Source organism: Biomphalaria glabrata, chromosome 3, assembly GCF_947242115.1.
Source record: "Biomphalaria glabrata chromosome 3, xgBioGlab47.1, whole genome shotgun sequence".
NCBI classification, from domain to species: Eukaryota; Metazoa; Mollusca; class Gastropoda; family Planorbidae; genus Biomphalaria; species Biomphalaria glabrata.
This window is the reverse complement of record NC_074713.1, coordinates 47,691,731-47,715,226: the sequence shown is the minus strand read 5'-3', so window position 1 is coordinate 47,715,226 and position 23,496 is coordinate 47,691,731. Positions and strand designations below refer to the sequence as shown.

At 33.7% G+C, this 23,496-nt stretch overlaps 2 protein-coding genes across 2 annotated transcripts; one reads left to right on the top strand and one right to left on the bottom strand.

The window, feature by feature from the left end:
- Nucleotides 1-996: 996 nt before the first annotated feature.
- LOC106080246 (AP-2 complex subunit sigma) lies at nucleotides 997-8,284 on the bottom strand. Its single transcript, XM_013241578.2, has 4 exons — nucleotides 8,137-8,284; nucleotides 3,764-3,913; nucleotides 3,083-3,256; nucleotides 997-2,245 (listed from the first exon to the last, which is right to left on the bottom strand). Exons 1-4 carry the CDS (start codon nucleotides 8,137-8,139, stop codon nucleotides 2,144-2,146), a joined length of 429 nt encoding a protein of 142 aa, XP_013097032.1. The 5' UTR covers nucleotides 8,140-8,284; the 3' UTR covers nucleotides 997-2,143.
- Nucleotides 8,285-8,471: 187 nt separating this feature from the next.
- LOC106080261 (DNA-directed RNA polymerases I and III subunit RPAC1-like) lies at nucleotides 8,472-21,878 on the top strand. Its single transcript, XM_013241604.2, has 11 exons — nucleotides 8,472-8,668; nucleotides 11,197-11,268; nucleotides 11,451-11,558; nucleotides 11,674-11,806; nucleotides 12,909-13,025; nucleotides 13,158-13,207; nucleotides 14,342-14,404; nucleotides 14,518-14,584; nucleotides 15,042-15,164; nucleotides 20,157-20,273; nucleotides 21,679-21,878. Exons 1-11 carry the CDS (start codon nucleotides 8,609-8,611, stop codon nucleotides 21,816-21,818), a joined length of 1,050 nt encoding a protein of 349 aa, XP_013097058.2. The 5' UTR covers nucleotides 8,472-8,608; the 3' UTR covers nucleotides 21,819-21,878.
- The last annotated feature ends 1,618 nt before the right edge of the window (nucleotides 21,879-23,496 follow it).

The following is a 23,496-nucleotide window of genomic DNA, read 5'->3' as shown; positions in this document are numbered from 1 at the left end:
AGGGGAACTTTACCTTTCTTTGTTATTTTTTTTTCACATTTATCAGTACAAATCAGAGAGCTATTTTTATTCATGAATAAAATTTAAGAAATAACATTGCCTAGAGAAACCAGAGGTAATTGAAGAAATACATTTTCTTTTAGTGAACATGTTCTCTTTACATGCCATTGTACATTTACTTATAATCTTTCTCAAGAAAATAGAACTTTCAAAAGTAAATTTTCAATGCTTAGGACACATTAAGACCTTGTTTTTTTTCTCTTTTAAATTGTTTTTCATTAGCATATGGGTTCAATTTTTTTTTACTTGTAACTAATGAAAATATACTTAAATACTCTTAAGAGAATACATGATGAAGTTGAAAAATTGATGGAAAGTTCAACAAAATCTTCAGATGATAAATATGATGTACAGTAGTTCGAGATGAAACCAAAGTGTGACATAGTGTCAGACTTTTTTTTTTATATGCTTAGTTGAGTTAGACATGTCTCTTGTGTTGTACTGGTTTTTTAATGCCATGCCAATATTAAATAAAAACTATGGAACTCTCTTGTGTTGTTTTTTTATTGCTTTATAAAAAGCTGTCTGTAGTGAGTGTATTGAGTGAAATAACTACTTTAAGACCTGACTTTATGGCCATCTAAACATTGTAGTTTTCAATAGACGAATATGTTGCTAATAATAAAATAATAATAAAATAATGCAATTGCCTGATGACCTGATACAATACAAAAACTAAGTCAATATATTGTCAATTTTCTTATGCTATGACAAGAAGTGCATGAAAATTCTTATGTTTAATTCCCATGTGGCCACAACAATGGAGCCTAGAATGTGTAGCCCATTTAGTTAATAAAATTGTATAAAGAACACCTTATGGGTAATTTCAACATGCCAGTCATCACTTGATGTAAAGTTGTTATAGCACCACAGATGCCAAATGCAGTATTGTATGACATGTAACAAATCCAAGCACAATTCATAAACAACACAAACAGATTTTCTTCCTTTATTTTTTACTACTTCATGATTTGAGTATTAAAAAAAAAATTAAAATACATGTGAGATAACAGTGATATAAATTATAAATGAGAAAAAAAAAAGAATACAGATTCTAAACAATAATCTAATCTGTTACATCGCCAATACAACTATGTACACAATGTCCATCTACTAAGACAACAACAAAGATTAACAGAGTTGGCAGCACTGTAAAAGTGATATCTACTTTAGTAGCCTTACTGTCTGGGACATACGTTTATGACCTCCTTCCATCTACTAAACTATATGGTATGTACGACAATATGTACAGAGAGCCACACAGAGCTAGCTTAGTTTAGCTCACACATGACATTAAGACATTAATGGCAGAAAAAAAATCACACAAGTTTTTCTAGCAATAATGGTATTCAAATATATGGTACTAACTCAACTGAACTATGCCAAATACAAATAAAATCATTTAAAAAAAAATCATTCCCTTTGTGTTAAACCCCAACTTCAGTAAAGGGAGTAATTCTTATACTAGCAGTGCCAAATAAATCTATCACATGGAATGTTTTACACACTTTAACACCAGGTGAACGATTCTGACCAATGAGAAATCTCTGTACAGTGAACCATACAGTTATAAACACACAGAATTAGAAATACACACACAAGTTCGTATGTACATTACAGCCACTACTCTCAGTGTATTGATCAACAGCTGTCTAAACATTCAATTAGCTACACAATCTAATCATTCAAAGTTGTGTACTATACATATCAACATACAATTGTTCACACATTTTCATATCTAAAGTTCCGTTTACATTACACAGAAAACAGGGAATGATCCTATCTAAATTAATGTTAGATTTATGCATGCTTTCTTTCACATGGAAGTGTACTTTAAAAAATGTATGCATGGATTACAACCCCCCCCCCTCTATATGGCCCAGAATAAACAGCCTAGCTAGAAATTTTTTTTTCTGTCTTCACCAATTAGTTTAAATACAAATCTGATTAGCTCAGCGCAAGAAAATCCAATTTGAGAAGCTAATTACTGTGAATGAAAAGTTAAACATCTTGAACAAAAGAAATCTGTAGGAGTCTAAAACTACGTCTGTGTATTGCACAAAACAAGAGGACATAAAATATGTTATTCTAGTGATGATAACATCAACAGCTGTTTGAGAACTTTAGTTTGGCTGGTCTCTCGTATCTCTCCAGCTAGAAACATTTCATCCACAACACTGTACACCTGGGGGGCAGAATTCAAATAAACTTTGTCAACAAGAAAAAGCTTAACTCATTGACCGTAGTGCTTTTAAAAAAAAATGCTACTTTGAAAAATAAATATTCTGTACATGACTAAGACAAAATATACAATGCTATATTAACATACATCAAATTTTTAAGTGCTTTTTGATGAGGTGAAAGGTGGTCTGTGCAATATAGGTGCCCCTTGAAAACGCTTAGAAAACCAGCTTAGAGGCAGCTTGCTTTAACTGACATAGAAGAGAGCACCTATCAATAGGTGGCTTCAGAATGAAATACCTGGAGATGATTAATTGCAAGAGCAACGGGATACACATTTAAGACCAAAAGGAAATCGAGTTTAGGTGCAGATGTTGGGAGAAGAACCTAAACTGACCACTGACAGTTATGTCTGTGGTGAATGTGGCAAACTATGTAGATCACAGTGGATAACCACATGAATATTGCACTCTTCTTTAATCTTTGGACTTGAAGACAAGCCTTATTATATAAATAAATATATATAAATTTGACCCAATATATATATATATATACATACATAATTAAAAGAAACAATTTTTTTTTAAATTTTAATCTGCTTTATGGTAGCTAAATTCCATTTTTATAAAGTGATTTTTTTTTTAAAACAAAAGATTGTCCCTTTGATAAAACAAAAAAGTTATAAAGACTAAGTCTTAAGATTGTAAACACTATATCTAAGGTCTAGTTGAGTCCCTTCTTTTCTTCTCACTTTGATACTTTTTCTTTTGTATTCTAGAATCAGACCTGCTCTGTATATTTGGTGACACCACACCTAACCCTATTAATGTAAAAAGCTCACCTTGTAAAAATTAAAGACTAGATCCAACTCACACACATTGTGGAAGAATTCATTCAAAACTTCGACAAAGTTGTGTATAGCTTCAAGATAAACCAAGTTGTTGTCATTTACATCAACACAGATACAGAAGTACAAACCAGCATAGCGACGGTAGACAATTTTGAAATTTCTGAACTGTAAAAAAACAACAAAAAACACTAGAACTACTAACAAATCATGAAACTAACAATGTTTGATTAATGGAATTACATCTGTAATTAAAATGGATATAATACACTAATAAGGCATAACTATAGAAGGCCAGTATGTGACGTTTTAGTGTGAGATGTTCTGACTATAATTTAAGAAACATGTAGCTTATATATAGTTTGTCCATCATATATTTGATTAAAAGTTGATTGCACTGCTTGTGAATATCAATTTCTAGCTCTAAATAGTGTTACATTTTCTCTACTGATTACAGCTGAACATGAAGCCTCTAACGGAACTACATAATAATTTTATTGTAATCTACAGTAAACTGATTCCTTCTCAATTGGTTGATGATGAATTAGCAGTGTGTTTATTTTAAGCATATTGAAGCATATTGTGTGACCTGTATACACTTATGATAATTCACTATGACTTGTTAAACCTTCACGCTATTTTTAGCACTAATTGTTTCACAAGTTTTTCCATTACCTCAACAAAGTTTGTGTGTTTAGTATCTCGCACCGTTACCACTGCATGGACTTCTTCAATAAGCTTTTGCTTTTCATCATCATCAAAATGCATATACCATTTAGCCAATCTGGTTTTACCTGCTCTGTTTTGAATCAGAATGAAGCGGATCTGAGGAAATAGTTAAAACAGATTTCTTATAAGATGAAATAACATTTTGGAAATAAAAAGTGTCCCTAAAATACAACCAACAACTATTATACAACAATTTACCACTAAATTGACTTTTTGCAGAAATAAAAGTAACAATTTTCAGAAAATTCCCATCACTGAATGTAGTATGATAATATATATTTTAAACATATTTTTTAGTAGCCTGTGTAATGACATAATTACTCATACTTTCATTTTACATTTTATTCTTAGAGAAAGTGTTTTTCAATTTCAATTCAATATGATAAATAGAAAACTGTGACTACATTTAGTACTAAAAATCCTGTTCTATTTATAATCTATGTTGAAAAATATATGTATGTATTTCAAGGGTAAAAAGGCCTTTTTTAAAGTTTAAAAGTTAAAAGTTTGCTGTTAAATGACTAGCAATTGCTTAAACGTAGATTTAATGTAGCCAGAATTCTTGCATTTAAAAGTCATGTGACTGACTGATTCAGGTAGCCCATTCCATTCTCTAATGCAGTGTTTCTCAAACTGTGTGCTGTGGCACACTAGTGTGCCGCCGAAGATTTGCTGGTGTGCCACAGGAGTTTTCAGAACGCCACACGTGCAGCGTTACACAGGTCTGCCTACTATTGAAATGTTTATTTTACGTTGCGATGACATCCCCACTTACAACGACCAGTTAAAGTAGTGGAGCGCTCCATAGTGATGGAAAGGGATGTTATTTATTCAGGTTATGGAATTGTCCACTATATATATAATATTATAATTGCTTAAATGTTGGCCGCCTTAGCAGAAGCACAGCAGTTCTTGAATTGGTAACGATAATAATAAGCGATGTGTTTTATGTAAATTGGTTAGGTGTATGCTAATAATAACAAATTATCAATAAGCGTTATTCATTGTTATCCATGGAGAAATAAGTTAGCAAGAATGAAACTGCGAAAGCGTTAAATGAAAGGAACAAAGAAGATTACATCGGATATGGTTTCATATCTTCGGGAACTGAAGAATCTCCATTGCCATTCTGTCTGATCTGCAATGCAACTCTGTCAAATGAGGCGCTTGTTCCAAGCAAATTGAAGAGACATTTGGGAACAAAACATCGAGCTGTAAAAGCACAACCGAAGGAATACTTGGAAAACATCAGGGCTCAACAAAATAAACAAGCTAAGAAACATACGAACTACCTAAAGCTGCCAGAAAAAGGATTGATTGCAAGTTATAAGGTTGCTCAGTTATTAGCAAAACCCAAGAAAGCACACACAGAGGCTGAATCAGAAGCTATTTGCTGAAAGGTTTGATGTCTGTTCTGGATCTAGTGATTGAAGTTGTAAACTTCATAAAATCTCGACCGCTTGCATCCCGACTTTTCTCAGAGTTTTGTGAAGCAATGGATTCAGACTACAAAAGCCTCCTGTATCACACCAATGCTCGTTGGCTCTCCAGGGGAAAACTGTTAAAGCGTGTCGTCTAACTCAAGGCTGAGCTGATTTCATTCTTGGAGGCTGAAAAAAAGACTTCGGATTTTCTATTCATGATGAGATCTGGTGGGTTAAGGTGACATTTCTCTCTGATTTATTTGACAAATTAAATCCATTGAATTTAAGTCTTCAAGGACCATCGGAAATCATCATCACTGCATCCTCAAAACTGAAAGTCATTTGGTGAAAAATTGTCTTTGTGGCAAAGTAAGATTGTGAAAGGCGTCCTTCTCCTACTTACAATGAATGTGCTTCAACTAAAGAAATCACCCTCGAAATTCTGCACACTTTGTGACACACCTGCAGTCGGCATTACAGAAGTACTTCCCAACAGTTGGAATTAATGAATATGGATGGGTCAGCTATCCATTTGGAAACAATGAAGCTACAAATGTTATAACTGAAGAAGAAGAGCAGCTCATTGATTTAAAAAACGATGCAGTTCTTAAGTCTAGTTATGCCGAGAAAAGCCTGAAAGTGTTTTGGAATTCAATCAACAACTTATATCCAGCAATCAGTTTAAAAGCAATCAAAATAATTCTTCCATTTGCAACTTCATGGTTTTGTCAGTTTGGATTTCAGCACTGATTGAAATCAAGTCTAAGAAAAGAGAGAGACTTCTTACAATAGACGATGAAATGCGAGTTTGTTGACTTTGGAGCCTCGATTAGATCGCATTTGCTCTCGAAAACAAGTACACCCTTCACATTAAATGTAATACTTAAAAACAGGTATAATTTGTTGTTCTTTTTATTATAAAACATTTGTTGCTCTTCGTTGTGTGCCGCAAAATTTGTGTAGTTTTTTTACTGTGCCACCAGACAAAAAAGTTTGAGAAACACTGCTCTAATGGCACTAGGGAAGAAGAAGCACTATAGAGTACAAAGTTAATCTAGCATATGAAATAACAAATGTGCCTCTATCTTTGTGTCTTTCCATAAGTATTTTATTAGGCTTTGGCTTTCTATTTGTAAATTATTATATAATGTTGTTGTTGTTCTTCTTCTTCATTCTCATTTTACATGACAGAGAGTTCTGATCAGTAATCCTATATCTGAGATGAACCGCGCAGTGGTTTCCAGATCAGGCATAACTTTGCTCTTACATAACACAGAAAAATAAATTTGGTATCATTGTAAACCTCACAGCAAGTTGAGCAAGCTCTACATAACTAGATAGTTTCTGTTGTTATATATTTATTCTGAATTTTTTGTCAAAGTACCTAGGCTATAGGCTATAAAGTATAGTCTATAGACACTATGACTATACTTAGTCTACTACTATAGTCACTATAGATAGTCTATAACTAGTATAACTATAGTGAACTATAATCTATAGTCACTATACTATATATTTTTTTTAGTAGTAAAATATACTACTATAGTATAGTACTCTAGTATCATTTTAGTATACTATATATAGATATGTGAAAATCCGTAAGACCGGAAGTTAAAAAATGGCATCAAATTTTGAGATATCGGTTTTTTCTTACTTTCTGTACATAGGCCCTTAATTGAAATCGATTATGATTTTAAATCCATTGAAATCGTGGCTAAAAGAGGTGATTATGGATACGTTTTATATTGAGGAACACTTTTTTCATGTGGACTTTAAAAAAAAATGTGTATTTTCTTACTTTTTTTTTACTTGAAAGTAAATGTATTTTTCTTTTTACTGATACTCATTTCAGGTAACATTTTAAAAGCTGATTTTTTTTTGTACTAATAGGAAATATATTTGGCCAAATTTCTGCCAAGTTTTATCACGATACCTTTATTTCTTCAATTGTTTTCGATTATATAAATTTTGCACTGCTCCCTATGGGATTTTTTATTTTTTTACTTTTTTTGAAAACTAAACTATTTTATGACTTAAATCTTGCCTAGGCTAGTAGATATAGCAATTATGTATAGGTCTAAAAAGCTTTTAAAGAGTTTAATTTATTTCTTCTATTTTTTTTTAAATTTTAAAGCGCATTTGAAAAATATTGTTTCAGACGATTTTGATCTCACTTTTTAAATATTTGGTTATTTTCTGCCATCACAAAGCCGCCATTTTGTCCACACCCCTTGACATTTCTTGTAGCTCTAGACCCAATAATTGTTTATTTCATCAATATTTACATTCTAAACAAGTGAAGTTCATAAATATATATGAAATCAGATTTGTGAGCTAGAAATTTACTACCAATACTAGATCTACTATTAAATTTCTTATTTAATAAGTAGATCTATCATCTACGCAACTCAATTCCAACTTTTAAACATTTTGAATGGAGGGTGTGTCTCGCGGGCTGAGCGAGCTAGACGCTCTCATCTTCATTGTTCCATGTCAACCAATGTTAGGTGATAGGTTAAAACGCCACATAAAAAATCATAACTTTCTAACTGTTTAACCTACATTCATAATTTAGATCTATATACCATTGGAAAGTTCTTTCAAAGTATTTTAATGATGTACTAACGAAAAATTGTTTTTTCAAAAATAAATTATTATTTCACATCCCTACTAGATCTATATATATATATATATAGTATAAGTCATAATAAGTAAGTAGTATAGAGTATAGATAGTAAATTATACTAAATTATACTAAATAATTAGTTTATTTTTATAAAATATAAAAAGGTTAAGTTAAAGGGGTTTAGAATCAAGATCTACACAGTGACAGTGCAACCCAACTTTTTAGAGATTAAATGCGTAAATAAAGGCATATACTCGACAGAATTATACCATTTTGATTTTTGTATTATGAGCAATCAAATAATTAAAATGTAGATGTCTAGATCTAGATATATTCTGAAACCCCTCCCACTAAACTATACGACAACATGCAAGTCTTCCGGTAAAGTTTAAAAGTTATGGACCGGAGTACGGACTCAAAATTTATTTTTTGTAATATGCTTCTTTTGTTAGATCTAGATCTAATTTTAATCATAACATAGATCTCTAGATCTAGATTCATAATTTAGAATATTTTTGTAGTGTCAAAAAAGAAAAATGAACAATTAATCCAGATCTAGAGTCTAGATTCTGAAGATATATTAAAAACAAGGAACAAGGGGGACGACTCCAAACTAAAGTGTAAACCGAGAGCCGTACTTAATATTTTGAGTTTCAGAACTATTCTAGATCTAGATCTAGAGAGGATAAGTCTACGTTCTAGAAAAATAAGCAGGTGGTTTGGTGTTAGTAAACTTTGAACATGAATTCTCTAGAAGAATTACGAACCAGGGTCAACCTCACAGAATATACCGTTGACAACGTAAGTTAGCATAATCATAATCATAAACTGGAGTTATAGTTATAATAATAATAATAATCTTGTTTAAACTTGTTATCATTGATTTATGATTATGCTTTACTTTTATTGAAATTTATTCTTGTCCATGCATACGACTACGGCATGTAGGAAATTTGTGCATTACACCTAACAAAAAACATTATAATTTAGAACTAGATTCTAGATCTATAACAAACCAAAATGTACATTCAGTCACACCAGACTCACTCATAATTTACATTAATTTTACATGTGTGAAAAAAACGAAAAGTTTATTTCAGATTGTTTCTATTTACTATAATTTTAATTATAGGGCCTATAGATTATAGATCTAGATCTAATTTAATGATTTGATTGCCAGGGGAACAAAAGAATGTTTGTGAATAAATTGTGTCTGTTTGTCTTTGCTATTGGTTATTGGTGTATTATCTCTTTTGTGATGGTAAAATCACAAAATCCTGACCCAAAGTGCCCAAAGGGTGATTTTTTATTCCTAGAATCTTTTTAGCTTTTTTATAGATGTTTGTCTCAAACAGCTGCCCAAATGGGGTTTGTTTTTTGCCAATGATTTTACCAGCAGCACTTAGGTCTACAAAGTTTATTTTTATTTTTAATACTCAGATTGCCATACAGCGAGTAGTCAGTAAAGTTTAGTAAACAGTAAAGTAAAGTCTACTAATAAAGTCTACTAAAGTCTTACTAGTCTAAGTCTTAGACTTACTAAGTTACTAGATGACTTAGTCTTAGTCTAGGGAGGTGAAATATAAAATTTATCTTTTTCATTAGTACATTATTAAAATACTTAAACTCACTTTCCAATGGTGTATAAATTATGACTGTATTAGTGTATGAGTATGTTTAACAGTTAGAAATTTAAAAGATTTTTTGTGGTGCTTTGACCTAACATTGGTTGACATGGAACAAGTGTCGCTGGCTAAGCTGGGCGAGGCGCCCCCCAGGTAAAAAAATAAACAAATTATCGGATCTTGAGCTACAAGAAATGTCAGAGAGGTGTGGACCAATTGCAGCGTTGTGATGGCAGAAAATAACAAAATAGAAAAAAATTGGGATCAAAATTGCCTGAAACAATTTTTTTTGTCAAATGCACTTTTTAAAAAATTGCAAGGTAAAAACTCTTTAAACAGTATTTAGATCTATAGCTAATAATATCTGCTACAAGATTATAATTTCATTTGTTGAGAAAACACAATTTCTTCTATTTAAAAAAAGTTAAAAACTGAAATGTCCATTGAGGTCAGTGTTATTTAGTTTTTTCAAGTTTGTTAGATGTTGACAATGGATCGATCTAAAAATTGGTGGGAATATAGCCAGACACATGTACTATTAGCGTAAAAAAAAATCAACACGTATCGACTTATCTGTAATGAGTGACAGTAAAAATAAAAATCTATATACTTTCAATGCAAAATATTTAAATATAAATATTTTGCTTTTTCAAAAAATTGTCAAAGACAAAAATGTTCTCCGTCATCAAAAGTAATCGAATTCACTCTTTTTAGCAATGATATCTTTACATATACTGAGCATAATCGATTTCAAACAAAGACATATGTAGCAGTAAGGAAAACTCCTGTCTCAAGATTTTACGCCATTTTTGGACATGGGAATTTCCGGAATATCACCTCCCTACTTAGTCAGTTACTCAGTTACAAGTCAGTGATTACTGTCACTAGTGTCACTGTCTGTAGCTTCCCGTATAAAGTCTATACTGTAGTATAGAGTAGAGACCTAGAGAATAGTAGCATAGTCATTAAACATATCTAACAATTATAACGGTTAATAAAGTTTTAATACTTTTTAATCATTAATACCTGTTACTAGTGTTAGTGTTATACTAAGTTATAGAGGCTAGAATATTACAGTACTCAGTAGATGATCATAGTAGATCTAGTCTTATCTTATAAGCTACAGCACACATTACTTTTTATTAAATTATTAGTTTCACATGACCTATATTTATTGAAGCCATGAATGATGTTGGTATGGAGTATTGACTTTATGTTTGTCTTTAGAAGTAGTCTAAAATGTCGCTAAAGTTATGTGTTCTAGGATTTTAATGTGATGCTTAGTGATACTGGTCTGTAGTTTTCTGGATCAGATTTTTTCTCCTTTTTTAAATAGAGGAGTGACTTTAGACATTGGTGGAGTCAGTGGAGAGTACATTTTAAATCATGGATGACATAATATGACCAAAGTAGGAAGCTTTATAGACATTATGAAGGAATCACAATTATTAAAAGTCACTTGAAAAGCCAATTGAATAACATCCTTATCTCAACAAATGAGAAGCTTTGTTAATACACCTCAGAAGTGGCAACAAGATTGTATTAAGTCAAAGTCATCTCCTTTGACTTATGAAACCGAAAAACTACAAGCTTTACCGCTATTCCACCACTCCAAGGTTATATTACTGAATAAACCACCTTTTCTCAATTTACATTATATATATGTCCATATATATTAAAGTTTGCAGTGTTATTTCCCCTTAGGTCAACAGTACTTGTTTTCCTGGGACATATGCTGGATATGATGATTTCTGGAGTCAAGAAAAATTTGAAGAGGTCAGAATTTTTCTTTTTCTGCTTTCCACATAGCCACATTACTTTTTTATTTCTTTCCTTATTTTTAACAAATAATGTTCATCATAGTTGATGGTCTAGTTTGTAAAACCTGTGTACTTACTAAGTGCAGCTGGTGTGCCCTTTCATTTTGGCAAGTACATTTAAAACAAACTTTATTCCAGACATTCCACATTGATATTGTTAGCCTGTCTGAGAATGAAATGGAATTTGACATGGTGGGTGTGGATGCTGCTATAGCTAATGCTGTCAGAAGAATTCTTCTTGCAGAGGTATGAATGCATAAATCATCTTTGTTCAGTATTTAGTTTGTTTAACATTAGTATTAACATCCACTTAGTGTTTTCTTCTTGCTTATAATGATTAAAAAAAAATGTTCTTGCATAGGTTCCAACTATGGCTATTGAAGCTGTCCATGTATGGAACAACACATCCATCATTCAAGACGAAGTATTAGCACACAGGCTTGGGCTCATACCCATCAAGGCAGATCCAAGACTTTTTGAATATCGACCAGCAGGCATGTGTCTTATTGATTTTTTAAACATTTTCTCACTCTAAGCCTTCCTGTCAGCCATTAATAGACATTGTTTCAGTTTTATCTTTTTTTTATCACAGTTGTTAGCTTGTGTTGGTGAACAATGATAGAAATCCCATTGCAATTGTTAATTACTTGTGTTGCCTTATAGTTTAACTTGCATTCAGCCACTCTGGAAGTACGGTGGAATAACTAAGTGACTTGTGGGTTTACACCAAAAAGGTGTTAATCAATAGACAAGTATGTAAAGATGGAATACACACAATGACATAGTTCAGTTAATAATTGTTAGAACATTGTCAAAAAATTTCTGTAAAAACTTGCTATGCAACTATTGTTAGCAATGTCAGAATGTGCTGTGTACTCTAAAGACAGTCCATTGTAAATATTTCTTGATGGCCCCCAAAGGTTGAAAGGTGACAACCATAGCACTGGACCAACGTATCCATCCCATCAATAGGTACACTCACACAAATGGTTCCTATAACTGGGTACTTGATGGCAGATCCTGAGACTGGATATACTATCAAAGGTTGCAAACTTAGTTCCTAAAATAATGTTAATACTCTAACATGTACTGGTCTGTATAAATTGTAATGAAGATGTAATCTGATTGCACTTGAAAAGCTAGCCACTAAAATAATACCAACTCACTAAAAACAGGGTAAATGACAATTAAAATACAGGCATGCTCAACAAGGGAAAAAATGTCTAAAATAAAGGACCCGCCATCCAGACACTCAGCTAACAGAAGACTGTATGATGTACCATATCGACAAATCTCACTTAGGAACACACTTGTAATGCCAATTCATGCCTCAAGGAAAGTACCACATAAATTTGTCACACCTACCACAGAATCATAAACTTTCACTCAACACTTGCCCAAAAATCCCACTATAGAAGTAAAGCTATATGGAGAGCTGGCTGAACTGGAAACGACTGTGCAGTTCATCTCAGATATAGGACTAGTCATTTGAACCTTCCAACTTAAAAATGAGAATGCAGAAGAAGAAGAGAAGAAAAATAATATTTCAACTTTTTTTTTTTTTTTTTAATTTACTTAAGTCTATTTCTTTAACAGATTCTGAGGAATCATCTAGTGAGGACACACTACAGTTTAAGCTGAAAGTCAAGTGCACCAGAAACAACATAACATCAGATGCTACTGACCCTGATATCTTATACAAAAACCACAAAGGTTTGGGCCCGACTTCATTTGTAACTAATTTTTTCTTGCTAATCTTCTTTTCAGAACTGTTAAAATCAGCTTATAAAATGCATTCTCATAATTAATAGTTGTTCCTAAACATTTTAAAATTATTTCTTTTAGTTTATACCAAGGACATGGAGTGGGTACCTCTCCCTGGACAAGAACATTTAGTAAGTGCTTTGTGTCTGTCTAGTTCTGGAATATTTCAATAACTTATTGGGCTGAAAAGAATCACTAAGAGATATTTATGTTAATTTTTAGTTTGAAAACCATTTTATATAAAAAATTTTCAACACACAAGAGTTACCCCAAAATATTAAAAATAGATTATGCTTTGTACAGATTTTGTGTATTTTTATATCTATTAGATGATAGGGTTAAATATGCTATCCCACAACTTATTTTTAAGAAACAAATGAACCCTTTGTGACCTAGATTATCTGCTTTTAAATCCCCAGCACATAGACTTTCAGGAACACAAAATTATTTGAATATTGTTTTTAATTACATTTTAAAATATGATATAAAGAAAAGACTTGGGGTCAATACAAATAAATACCACTATTTGCAAGGCTTATCATTGCTTTACCAATGAATACCACTATTTGCAAGACACATCATTGCATTACCAGTGAATACCACTCTTTGCAAGACACATCATTGCATCACCAATGAATACCACTCTTTGCAAGACACATCATTGCATCACCAATGAATACCACTATTTGCAAGACACATCATTGGATTACTTTTCTTAGAGTCTTGTGTTAGATGGTTTATTCAAACAAATTTATTTGTCTGGCAGAAATTTTCTTTTAAAACATGGACTTTAAAAAAAATACAATTTAAGATATGAATGCATGATCAGAGATTGAGTGTAGGTGGGCACAGTAGAGTGTTATAGAAACACTAGCCAGGATTAAAATGATTAAAATAACTTCTAAGCTTGTTTAAACCTAATGAAAATATGCCTCTGGTTTTCTTTGTTGGCTGCCACCAGTCTTAAAAGATCTATGGCTTATGGTTTTACATTCAGTGTGCACTACTTCAGGAACATGGCTAATGCAAGTGAAAAGATCCTGTTAGTAACAGATATTCTGATAGGTTTAGTCAAATGTGAATGATTATACCAATAAATGTGAATAATTAAGCAGAAGAACATATATCTATAAGTGAAATAGTTGAAAGTAATTAGATATTAATTAGAAATTAATATTTTAAACAAACAAAAAAGTCTGGTTACTTTTATTTTTTTATTGTGTATGTTTATTTTTTAACTCAATTTATCAATTTTCTGTACACAGAGAAGCAAACAGATTCGACCAGTTCATGAAGATATTCTAATCACTACTATGAGACCTGGACATGTGAGTTATCAAAAGAAATAAGTGTTTTAAGAATTGGCAATTTATCAGATGGATATATTTCTTTAAATCAATTTTATTGAATGTTTTACTTTAATTTCGATTCCTCTTTTAAGGAACTTGACTTGGAACTTTTCTGTGTCAAAGGTTTGGGAAAAGATCATGCTAAATTTTCTCCAGTTGGTAAGTTGTCTCGTGAATAATTTTTTTTTGTCTAGTTTATTTACTTTCATTGGGATCATTATTTTTTTCTTGACTGTCCATTCTCACTCATTAGAAAACATTTATATCTAATGGAGTAAACAAAGCTCTTAACCTGTTATATTTTTTTTAGCAGTGACTTTTTGTACATTATATTTTGATAAAAGACACACGGTCTGGCTTCTAGATAGATTTATCTTGTTGCAACAAATATGAACTATTAAAGAGGCCACACAATGAGTCAGATTTAATGCACACATCAATACATAATGAAAATATTCTCATGGACAGCTACCAACACAAGCACAACATAAATAGGAAAACTTAATCGAAAGCCACATTCACAATATATTCACTAAAAGAGGGAAAATAATGAAGAAATAAACCAATTTTTGCTACATTCTACAAGTAATTTAATTAAAACTGCATGATTTTACAGCCACAGCTTCTTACAGACTCCTGCCAGAGATTCATTTGATTAGAGAGTTCTATGATGATCAAGCCGAAAAGCTTCAAAAGTGTTTCTCTCCTGGAGTAATAGAGTTAGAGGAATCAGAGGATGGTGAGTGGCAAGTTCACTTAAGGAAATGTTACTATTCTATACATTAACATTAAGATTAGGTTCAGAGAACACAAATCACATACATAGGCCTAACTATGTGATGTGATGGAAAAGGCAAACCTGAAAGAAAATTAGTGCATTTTTTTTACTTGTACAATTTAAATACATTCAAATTTGTTTATAAATAAACATTTTTATGTACTGCACTTTCAATTTGTTCATAAATAAACATTTTTGTGTACTGCACTTTCAATTGGTTCATAAACAAACATTTTTGTGTACTGCACTTTCAATTTGTTCATAAATAAACATTTTTGTGTACTGCACTTTTTCTTCTGTTATGATCTGTTGTAACTCTTTTAACACTGTTAGTTACAAAATAGTGACTGTACAGATATGCTATGTTCATTTCATATAATGATTTCACAACAAAAAAGAAAACAAAATCTTAAAAGAATGTCTAATTTTTTTAATATAATAATATAAAAAAAAGACAATGTGACTTTCTTCTTCTTCTTCATCGTTCTCATTGTTATGTTGGAGTGTTCATATGACTAGACCAATACATGAGATGAACTGCGCAGTGGTTTCCAAATCAGGGAGCTCTCCATATAGTTTTCTTTCTATTGGGGTGATTTGGGGCCAATGTCTTATACGGGCCTCTTGGTAGAGAGAGCAGTTTTGGAGGACGTGGTCGGCATTTTCTGGTGATACTCCACATGGGCAGATTTCACTGGTTCCAATTTTGAGCTTCCGGAACATGTGTTGTCGCATTCTGTTGTGTCCGGTCCTGAGTCGAAAGATTAGACGTTGGTCTTGTCGGGATAGCTTATAGTAAGCATCATCTTTCTTGTGATTTGGATGGGAGCTTGTCCATTTCTCATTTATTTTATCTACAATTAATTTCTTCATTTCTTCTGGATAGAGTGCAGAGTTTACTTGTGAGTTTGTTCTCCCACTCTTGGCAAGTGTGTCAGCCTTCTCATTTCCTGCTAGTTGTATGTGAGATGGAATCCATTGAATAACAGTTTTTTTGCTGTTGTGGTTGAGCTTTGTGAGTGCTGTTCTGAGGTTTTTAATATAAGGGGAATCAGAGTTTTGCAGGCTTTGGAGGGTTGTTTTTGCGTCTGTTAGAAAGACAATCTGACTGTGAGGGGAACTTGGATGATTTGCTAGCATGGTAGCAGCTAGTGCTAGTGCTTCCCTTTCTGCTCTGTGACTGTCAGAGAGCTCTCCAGTTGCAAAGGATTTTTCTAGTTTTCCTCCATCTGGCCATTCGATAAGTATTCCAGCTCCTCCATTTGTGGTGGCTTTATGGGATGAGCCATCCGTGTAAACTCTGATCCACTGATTGCTAGGGTAATTGGTATGTAGAAAACAGTTCACTATTTCCTTGAGCTCTGTTGGTCTGTAATCAGATTTTCTTTTTATGTTTTCAATATGGTCCCTTATAGTAGGAAGAGGGCTTTCGTCCCAGGGTGGAGATTCATTATAGTGTATCGAGGATTCCAGAGTAATTTTTTCAAGTTGGTGTTTCTTTTTTAGGTTTAGAGATTCCTGTATGAAATTGGTCCTTTTGAGACGGTTTTTTGTGCCAGTTTTGTGGATTTTTGTTCTGAGTGGGTGCCTCTCCAAGGTTTCCAATTTTGTGAATTGGGAAAGGATTTTTATTTCTCTTCTTTCATCCAGAGAGATCAGGGCAGCGGTTTCCTCCATAGCTCTTATGGGTGTTGTTTTGATTGCTCCTGTCATTATCCTTAGACCAATATTTTGAACCTTGTCTATTTTTCTAAGGTTGGTTTGGGCTGCTGAGCCCCATGCTGTGGCACCATATTCTAGTACAGGTCTTACATAACTGGTATAGGTCTTTTTCAGGATGTTGTGATTTGCTCCCCAATCTGTGCCAGCTAGTTTTTTCAAGAGGGATAGTCTCTGGATGCCTTTACTCTGTGTTTTATCTATTTGGTTTTTCCAGGTTAGTCTCGGGTCATAGGTGACTCCAAGATAAGTAGGGCTGTCATTTTTTTCTAAAGCTTCCTTATCTAATGTTAATTTTATTGTTTGTTGTTTTGTTGACAGTGAGAATATGGTATATGTTGTCTTTTTTGTGTTAATGGACATGCCCCAGTCTTTGGACCAATTATTGAGTTTATCAAGAGCATCTTGTAATCGAAATTTCGATGTTCCTACATATTCTTCTGTGCTAATTAAGGCAAGGTCATCTGCATACATGCTGCTCTTAACTTTTTTGGGTAGGTTTTGATTTAGATCGTTTATGAATATTAGGAAAAGTGTTGGGGATAGGACTCCTCCTTGGGGGACACCATTTTTTATACCCACTGTGTGGCTTCTTTGTCCTTGCATGCAAACTAAGGCTTTTCTATTATTTAGGTATTCCTTTATCCAGTTGTACATTCTGTGGGATATGTGATGCTGGATTAGCTTGAGCAAGAGACCTTGTTCCCAGACTTTGTCAAATGCTTTTTCTAAGTCAACCCACACAATTGTTGTTGGTTTCTTTTCTTGAAAGCCGTCTTCTATTTCTTGTGTGATGAAGGCAATTTGATCTTCTGTTGATCTGCCTTTTCTAAAGCCAGCCTGGGCTTCAGTGAGTAGGTTATTTGACTCAAGGATCCATGTCAGCCTTCTATTTATCACTCTTTCCATCAGTTTGCAAGTACAGCTAGTGAGGCTGATGGGACGGTAACTATCCAGTTTATTTCTTGGCTTGCCGTGCTTTAGTATAGGGATCATAATGGCTTTTTTCCAGATGTTTGGAATTCTGCCAGATTTCCAGCTAGCATTGAATAATTGTAGCAGTTTTCTTTTGGCTTGAGGACCCAAGTGAAGAAGCATGTCATTTGATATTTTGTCTGGGCCCGGGGCTTGTTTTGGTTTGAGGGCTTTTAGGGATTCATCTAGTTCCTTCATTTTAAGATTAGTGGTCATTCCCAAGGAGTAAGCTGGATTGTTTTCTTTAAATTTATCTTGGATTTCTGAGTTTACATCTTTATTTCTACTTTCATTAATTTGTATTTGTCCTACGCTTTGGAAAAACTTAATGAATTCATTTGCTGCTTCTTGGCCTTTCAGGGGTTTGTTGTCCTTTTCTATTACTATAGGAGTTGTTCTGTTTTCTTCCTGGTTGAGACATTTGGCTATACGCCAGAGTTTGTGGCCATCTCTATCTACGTTTAGTTGTTCTGTTTTTTCGTGCCAACTTTTCCTCATGGCGGAAAGGTAATTTTTCCTGAAAACTGCGTTAGCTGCTTTTAGATTTATGTTATTTTCTATACAAGGGTTATTTTCTACTGTGTTTCTGGCTTCAATAGTGGCATTGTGGAGTTGTTGAAGGTGATCAGACCAGTTGGGGATATAATCTTTTCTTGCTCCTCTAGGAATTGATTCCTTAGCTGCTAAGAGTATTGCTTTGGAGAAAGCTGAGAATGACTTATTAACCTGATTTGATTTGCAGTTTATTGAAGTTGTATATAGGTCTGTGAGCTTTGAGAATAGGTGCCAGTTGGCTTTTTTGTAGTTCCATCTGGGGATGGTGGAGTTTTCTGATATTTTGAAGGAGGTATCGATACTGATCAATATGGGTCTGTGATCGCTGGTGGCTAGCTGGTCTGCAACTTCTCTAGTGCACTTTTTGGATAAGTTGTCTGTTGCAAAGGCTAGATCTGGAGTGGTTGATGTTAGCCAGGCTCTTGAAAAAAAGGTTGGTTTGTCCTCAGGTTTATTTAGCAAGATAAGTCTGTTCTCTGCTTGCCATTCTTCAATTTCTTCTCCCCTGGCATTTAGGTCTGGGTATCCCCAGCTCTGAGAGTGACTATTCATATCTCCTAAGATTAGACAGTCTTCTTGGTCAGGTATTTGAATGTGGTCAATCTCTATTTCCTTGTCTGGTGGGAAGTAGCAGTTAAATAGATTAATATTTCCATCTGGGAGAATTAGCTTAGTTCCCATTATTTCTGATTCTGAGGAGTTGGGCATAGTTATGTCTGTGGTAGGGATATCATTTTTAATGAGGGTGAGGATTCCTCCTTTGGGTCTGATTTCTCTATCTTGTCTGATGCAGGTGTAGCCTCTAATGGAGAAACGAAGATTACTGTTCAAATGAGTTTCTTGGATGCAAGCTACATCAATTTCTTTCTCATGCAGAAATATTTTTAGAGCTTCTTTTTTCTTTTGGATGCCCTCTGCGTTCCATTGTAAGATTTTTAGACTTTTGGTCTTGGAGTGTTGGCCAGTAGTATTTACTTTCTTGTCCCTGCTCCTGGCTCCACAGGCAGAGATAGAAGAACCACCAGCTCGCTTGTGTGGGCTCCTTCGAGGCGGAGAGCCCGGCCCCCTACCTGCGCGGCGGGATTCCACAGGCAGGACGCCACATCTATTAGAATCGTTACTGAACTCCAACATAGATGAGGTTGCGTGTCAATGTGTTATGCGCCAGGAGGCCCATTGACTCCGACTTCAGCCTGCTTTTCTTTCTGGGTGTGCTCCCATAGCCTTTGATCATCCAAGATCATCTGCAAGGCAGCAGGTGTTTATTTTCGGAGTTTTCTTCTCCTAGATGAACTGCTATCCCTAGCTAACGGGTTTCATCTACCCGGGTTTAGAGTTAGAGCGCCCTATACTCGCTTTTTGCAATCATTTCCCTGGATTTCTGAGATGTTTTTAGTAAATATTCTAACCACTGGAATACTTCACCTCATCCTCCATGACTGCAAACCAGTTGGTCCGCGGCTGTTTATTTGCTATTCACAGCTAACCCTTATATCTAAGGGTCTTTCCCCTATCCGCCACCTGGGGACGCGCTTGGTAGAAGGTGGTAGCTCCCCCAAGACAATGTGACTAATTTTTTTGGCTGCATTGCCTATATTTTTTTTGTAATCTATTTATCATTTGTGGATGTTATGAAGTCTTTGTAAAGTTGTGTCACAACTAGTGAGCTAATGCAAATTTAAAATCATTTCTAATATTTTTTAGGGAGACAAGTTGCCAGGGTTGCTAACCCTCGTCTAGATACATGTAGTCGTAATGTTTTCCGTCATGATGATTTGAAAGATGGTGTCAAGCTCCAGAAAGTCAGGGACCATTTTATTTGTAAGTCAGGATCAGGCAGATTTTATTTTTTTTTACTTGTGATAAATTGGTATTGCTGTATTCTATGCTGATACTAAACAAGGTCTGCAGGTGATAAATTGGTATTACTGTACTCTATGCTGATACTAAACAAGGTCTGCATGTGATAAATTGGTTTTACAGTACTCTATGCTGATACTAAACAAGGTCTGCATTTGATAAATTGGTATTACTGTACTCTATGCTGATACTAAACAAGGTCTGCATGTGATAAATTGGTATTACTGTACTCTATGCTGATACTAAACTAGGTCTGCATGGAAGTAAATTGTGGTGTGACTTTTTATTTTTAACGTTTCTCAATGTGAAAGACATGGGAAAATATTTGTCTTGAGACTTCATTGTGAACTTATCACAATCTATTATTGATCTCAAAACATGAGTGAAGACAGACAAAACATGAGTTAAGTCAGACAAAACCATGAGTGAAGACAGACAAAACATGAGTGAAGACAGACAAAACCATGAGTGAAGACAGACATAACATGAGTGAAGTCAGACATAACATAAGTGAATAACATGAGTGAAGACAAACAAAACAAGAACAGTTTGTGTCTTTATTTGGTGATGGACAAAAAAATGTTAATGATCAAATTTGATAGAAGAGAATTCATTTGTTTTTCCTTTTCATGTTTTGATAGATTTCCACATTCATTTATATGTTTTATTGATATCTATTTCCTTGACTTGACAACCTGTTTTATTTCTACATTTTGTGTATCTTAGTCTGTTGGAGATTCTGAGTGTTGGAAATTTTCATACATGGCAAACTATACAAAGCTAGCAAGCTTTTTGGTTTATCAATATGCAGAGTAAAGAAAGGATTGATAAGCTGTTCTTTTTATATATGACAATTTATGTGCAGTTTTAGCACAGCAGAATGAAAGGTTCTCAGCTCTTCAGTTTGTAGCACAAAATAGTTTCAATATGAAGAAAGCAGTAGACCACGAGTGACTCTAACACACTGGCCTCAAAATAAATATTAATGGTTCCAGAATTACTCTATTTTTTTTTTTTTGTCTTGTTACTACTTTAAAAACACCTGAACATAATTGTGCATTCTATAATTATAGGCTAGTGCATTCTGAAAACAAAATTAGACATAGAATTTGTGCTTCATATTTTTTTTAAGAATTTATTTTGGCAACATTGTGGTTCAATTTGGTGACCCATGACATTGTTTAATTTATCATGAAAATCTCCAATAGCTAAAAGGTCTTAGCTTTGCTTCATACCGATATACTTTTTACTTTGTGAACCCAAGTTTTGTCCCTTTTCATGTGCTCTTAATAGAGCGTACAATCTACAAATTTATGTTTTATTTCCAAAAGGTACATATAATTGAAACAATTTTGTTTCTGTTTAGTTTCAGTTGAGTCTACAGGCATACTTCCAGCAGATGTGTTGGTGTCAGAATCTATTAAAGTTCTAATTGGAAAATGTCAAAGATTTCTACAAGAACTCGATGATGTCACCAAAACAAAGAAAAAAGGGAAAAAAACATAAGTGTTATAATATTTACTATTTTTTGTTGTTGTAAATAAATTAAAATAAATACTTCTTTAAGATGCGTTTCTTGTTTGTACATTTTTATTTAAACAGCAACAAAATATTGGTATAGAATAAGCATCCTCATTTTAAATACCTTCATCTTATGAAAAGAAAATTAATAACGACTGATATAAATTGTAATATGATGTAAGATTTATAATAGAGTTCTAATAATACTTTGGGCTTGTTGAATTGTGGGAAAAAAAGATTTACTACCCAATAGAGTCAAATGTTGTTTAATCATTTTGCAGGTCAATTATCAGTAAAAATATTTTAAACAGAAAAAACGTTACAATCAATGAAACTTGGAAGAAAGATTTTCTCTACATTGCACAGTCAGAACTTGGGCAATGATTCTCACACTCATTATGGGTGGAAACAGTCAATAGAGGAGAAAAATAGATCAAAAGCAAAACAGAATTACTGTTGTGGTGCCTTTCGCGGAGATGGAAGAAAGCCCCAACAAACAAACAAGGAATGTGAGGGAGTTTCCCAGGTGTGCTTGGTCTTTGGCCTCCTTTCTAACTCAACCATCTTGGCATACAAGCTATGGAGTGTACACATTTACATCTGCTTGGACCTTTCCCAGGCAGTGGAACAAAAACTTAACATTTTACCATCACAGAGAAGATAGGAAACTGATCACAATAGCAAACTGACACAAGAACTTAGTTCCCCTGGCAATCAGTTCATTAAATACAATCCAACTGTGAATGTATATTTTGTCAGCTATAGTTGTAATATTTTGTTATGTGTAATGCACAAATGGTTAGACAAAGTTCCTCAAGGATAATAAAGATATTACTATTAATTTTGGTTATAACGTGTTTGTAGGAATAGTTCGCAAGTGGTACACATCTTGTATAGCCTTTGATTACCAAAATAAAAGTACATGCCCTGTTCATGCAGCCTAAGTCCATTAAGTTACAGTATGTGATGTGGAGAGGGGTTAGTCTGCTTTCAAAATCTGACTGCCTTGTGGTGCTAAGACTAAAGCTTCACTGAACAAATCAGGAAAGAGGCCTTTAAGAACTGGGACTACTAACTATAGTTTGCAACTCCTATAACTAAGCTGGGACTACTAACTATAGTTGGCAACTCCTATAACTAAGCTGGGACTACTAACTATAGTTGGCAACTCCTATAACTAAGCTGGGACTACTAACTATAGTTGGCAACTCCTATAACTAAGCTGGGACTACTAACTATAGTTGGCAACTCCTATAACTAAGCTGGGACTACTAACTTTAGTTGGCAACTCCTGTAACTAAGCTGGGATAACTATAGTTGGCAACTCCTGTAACTAAATTAGTTCAAAAGTAAAGTCTAGATTTTCTTTGGATTTCACCCACAGAATCAAGATATGGACTTGGTCAATCTGTGATCCTAAAGAGGAACCATCTGGGTACATCCTTTTATCTCTCATAACAGAAAGAGCTGTATAATTTTAATTTTTAAAACTAATGTATTTTTGACATGTCAACTAAAATTCAAGAGATTTGTGGTAATTGGGATGTTTTGTTGTGCCCATGTGACCTAGTGATTACTATGCAATTGTATTGTTAGTACAATTCTTATTTTACTTGTTATGAATTTATTCCAGTGACACAAACATAAACATACACTGAGGACT

Coding starts and splice junctions, on each gene's coding strand:
- LOC106080261 (XM_013241604.2), top strand. CDS start 8,609: ATGAATTCTCTAGAAGAATTACGAACCAGGGTCAACCTCACAGAATAT. Junction 13,026..13,157: donor CTTATACAAAAACCACAAAG/GTTTGGGCCCGA, acceptor TATTTCTTTTAG/TTTATACCAAGGACATGGAG. Junction 20,274..21,678: donor AGTCAGGGACCATTTTATTT/GTAAGTCAGGAT, acceptor GTTTCTGTTTAG/TTTCAGTTGAGTCTACAGGC.
- LOC106080246 (XM_013241578.2), bottom strand. Junction 3,257..3,763: donor AACACACAAACTTTGTTGAG/GTAATGGAAAAA, acceptor GTTTTTTTACAG/TTCAGAAATTTCAAAATTGT. Junction 2,246..3,082: donor TAGTCTTTAATTTTTACAAG/GTGAGCTTTTTA, acceptor TCTGCCCCCCAG/GTGTACAGTGTTGTGGATGA.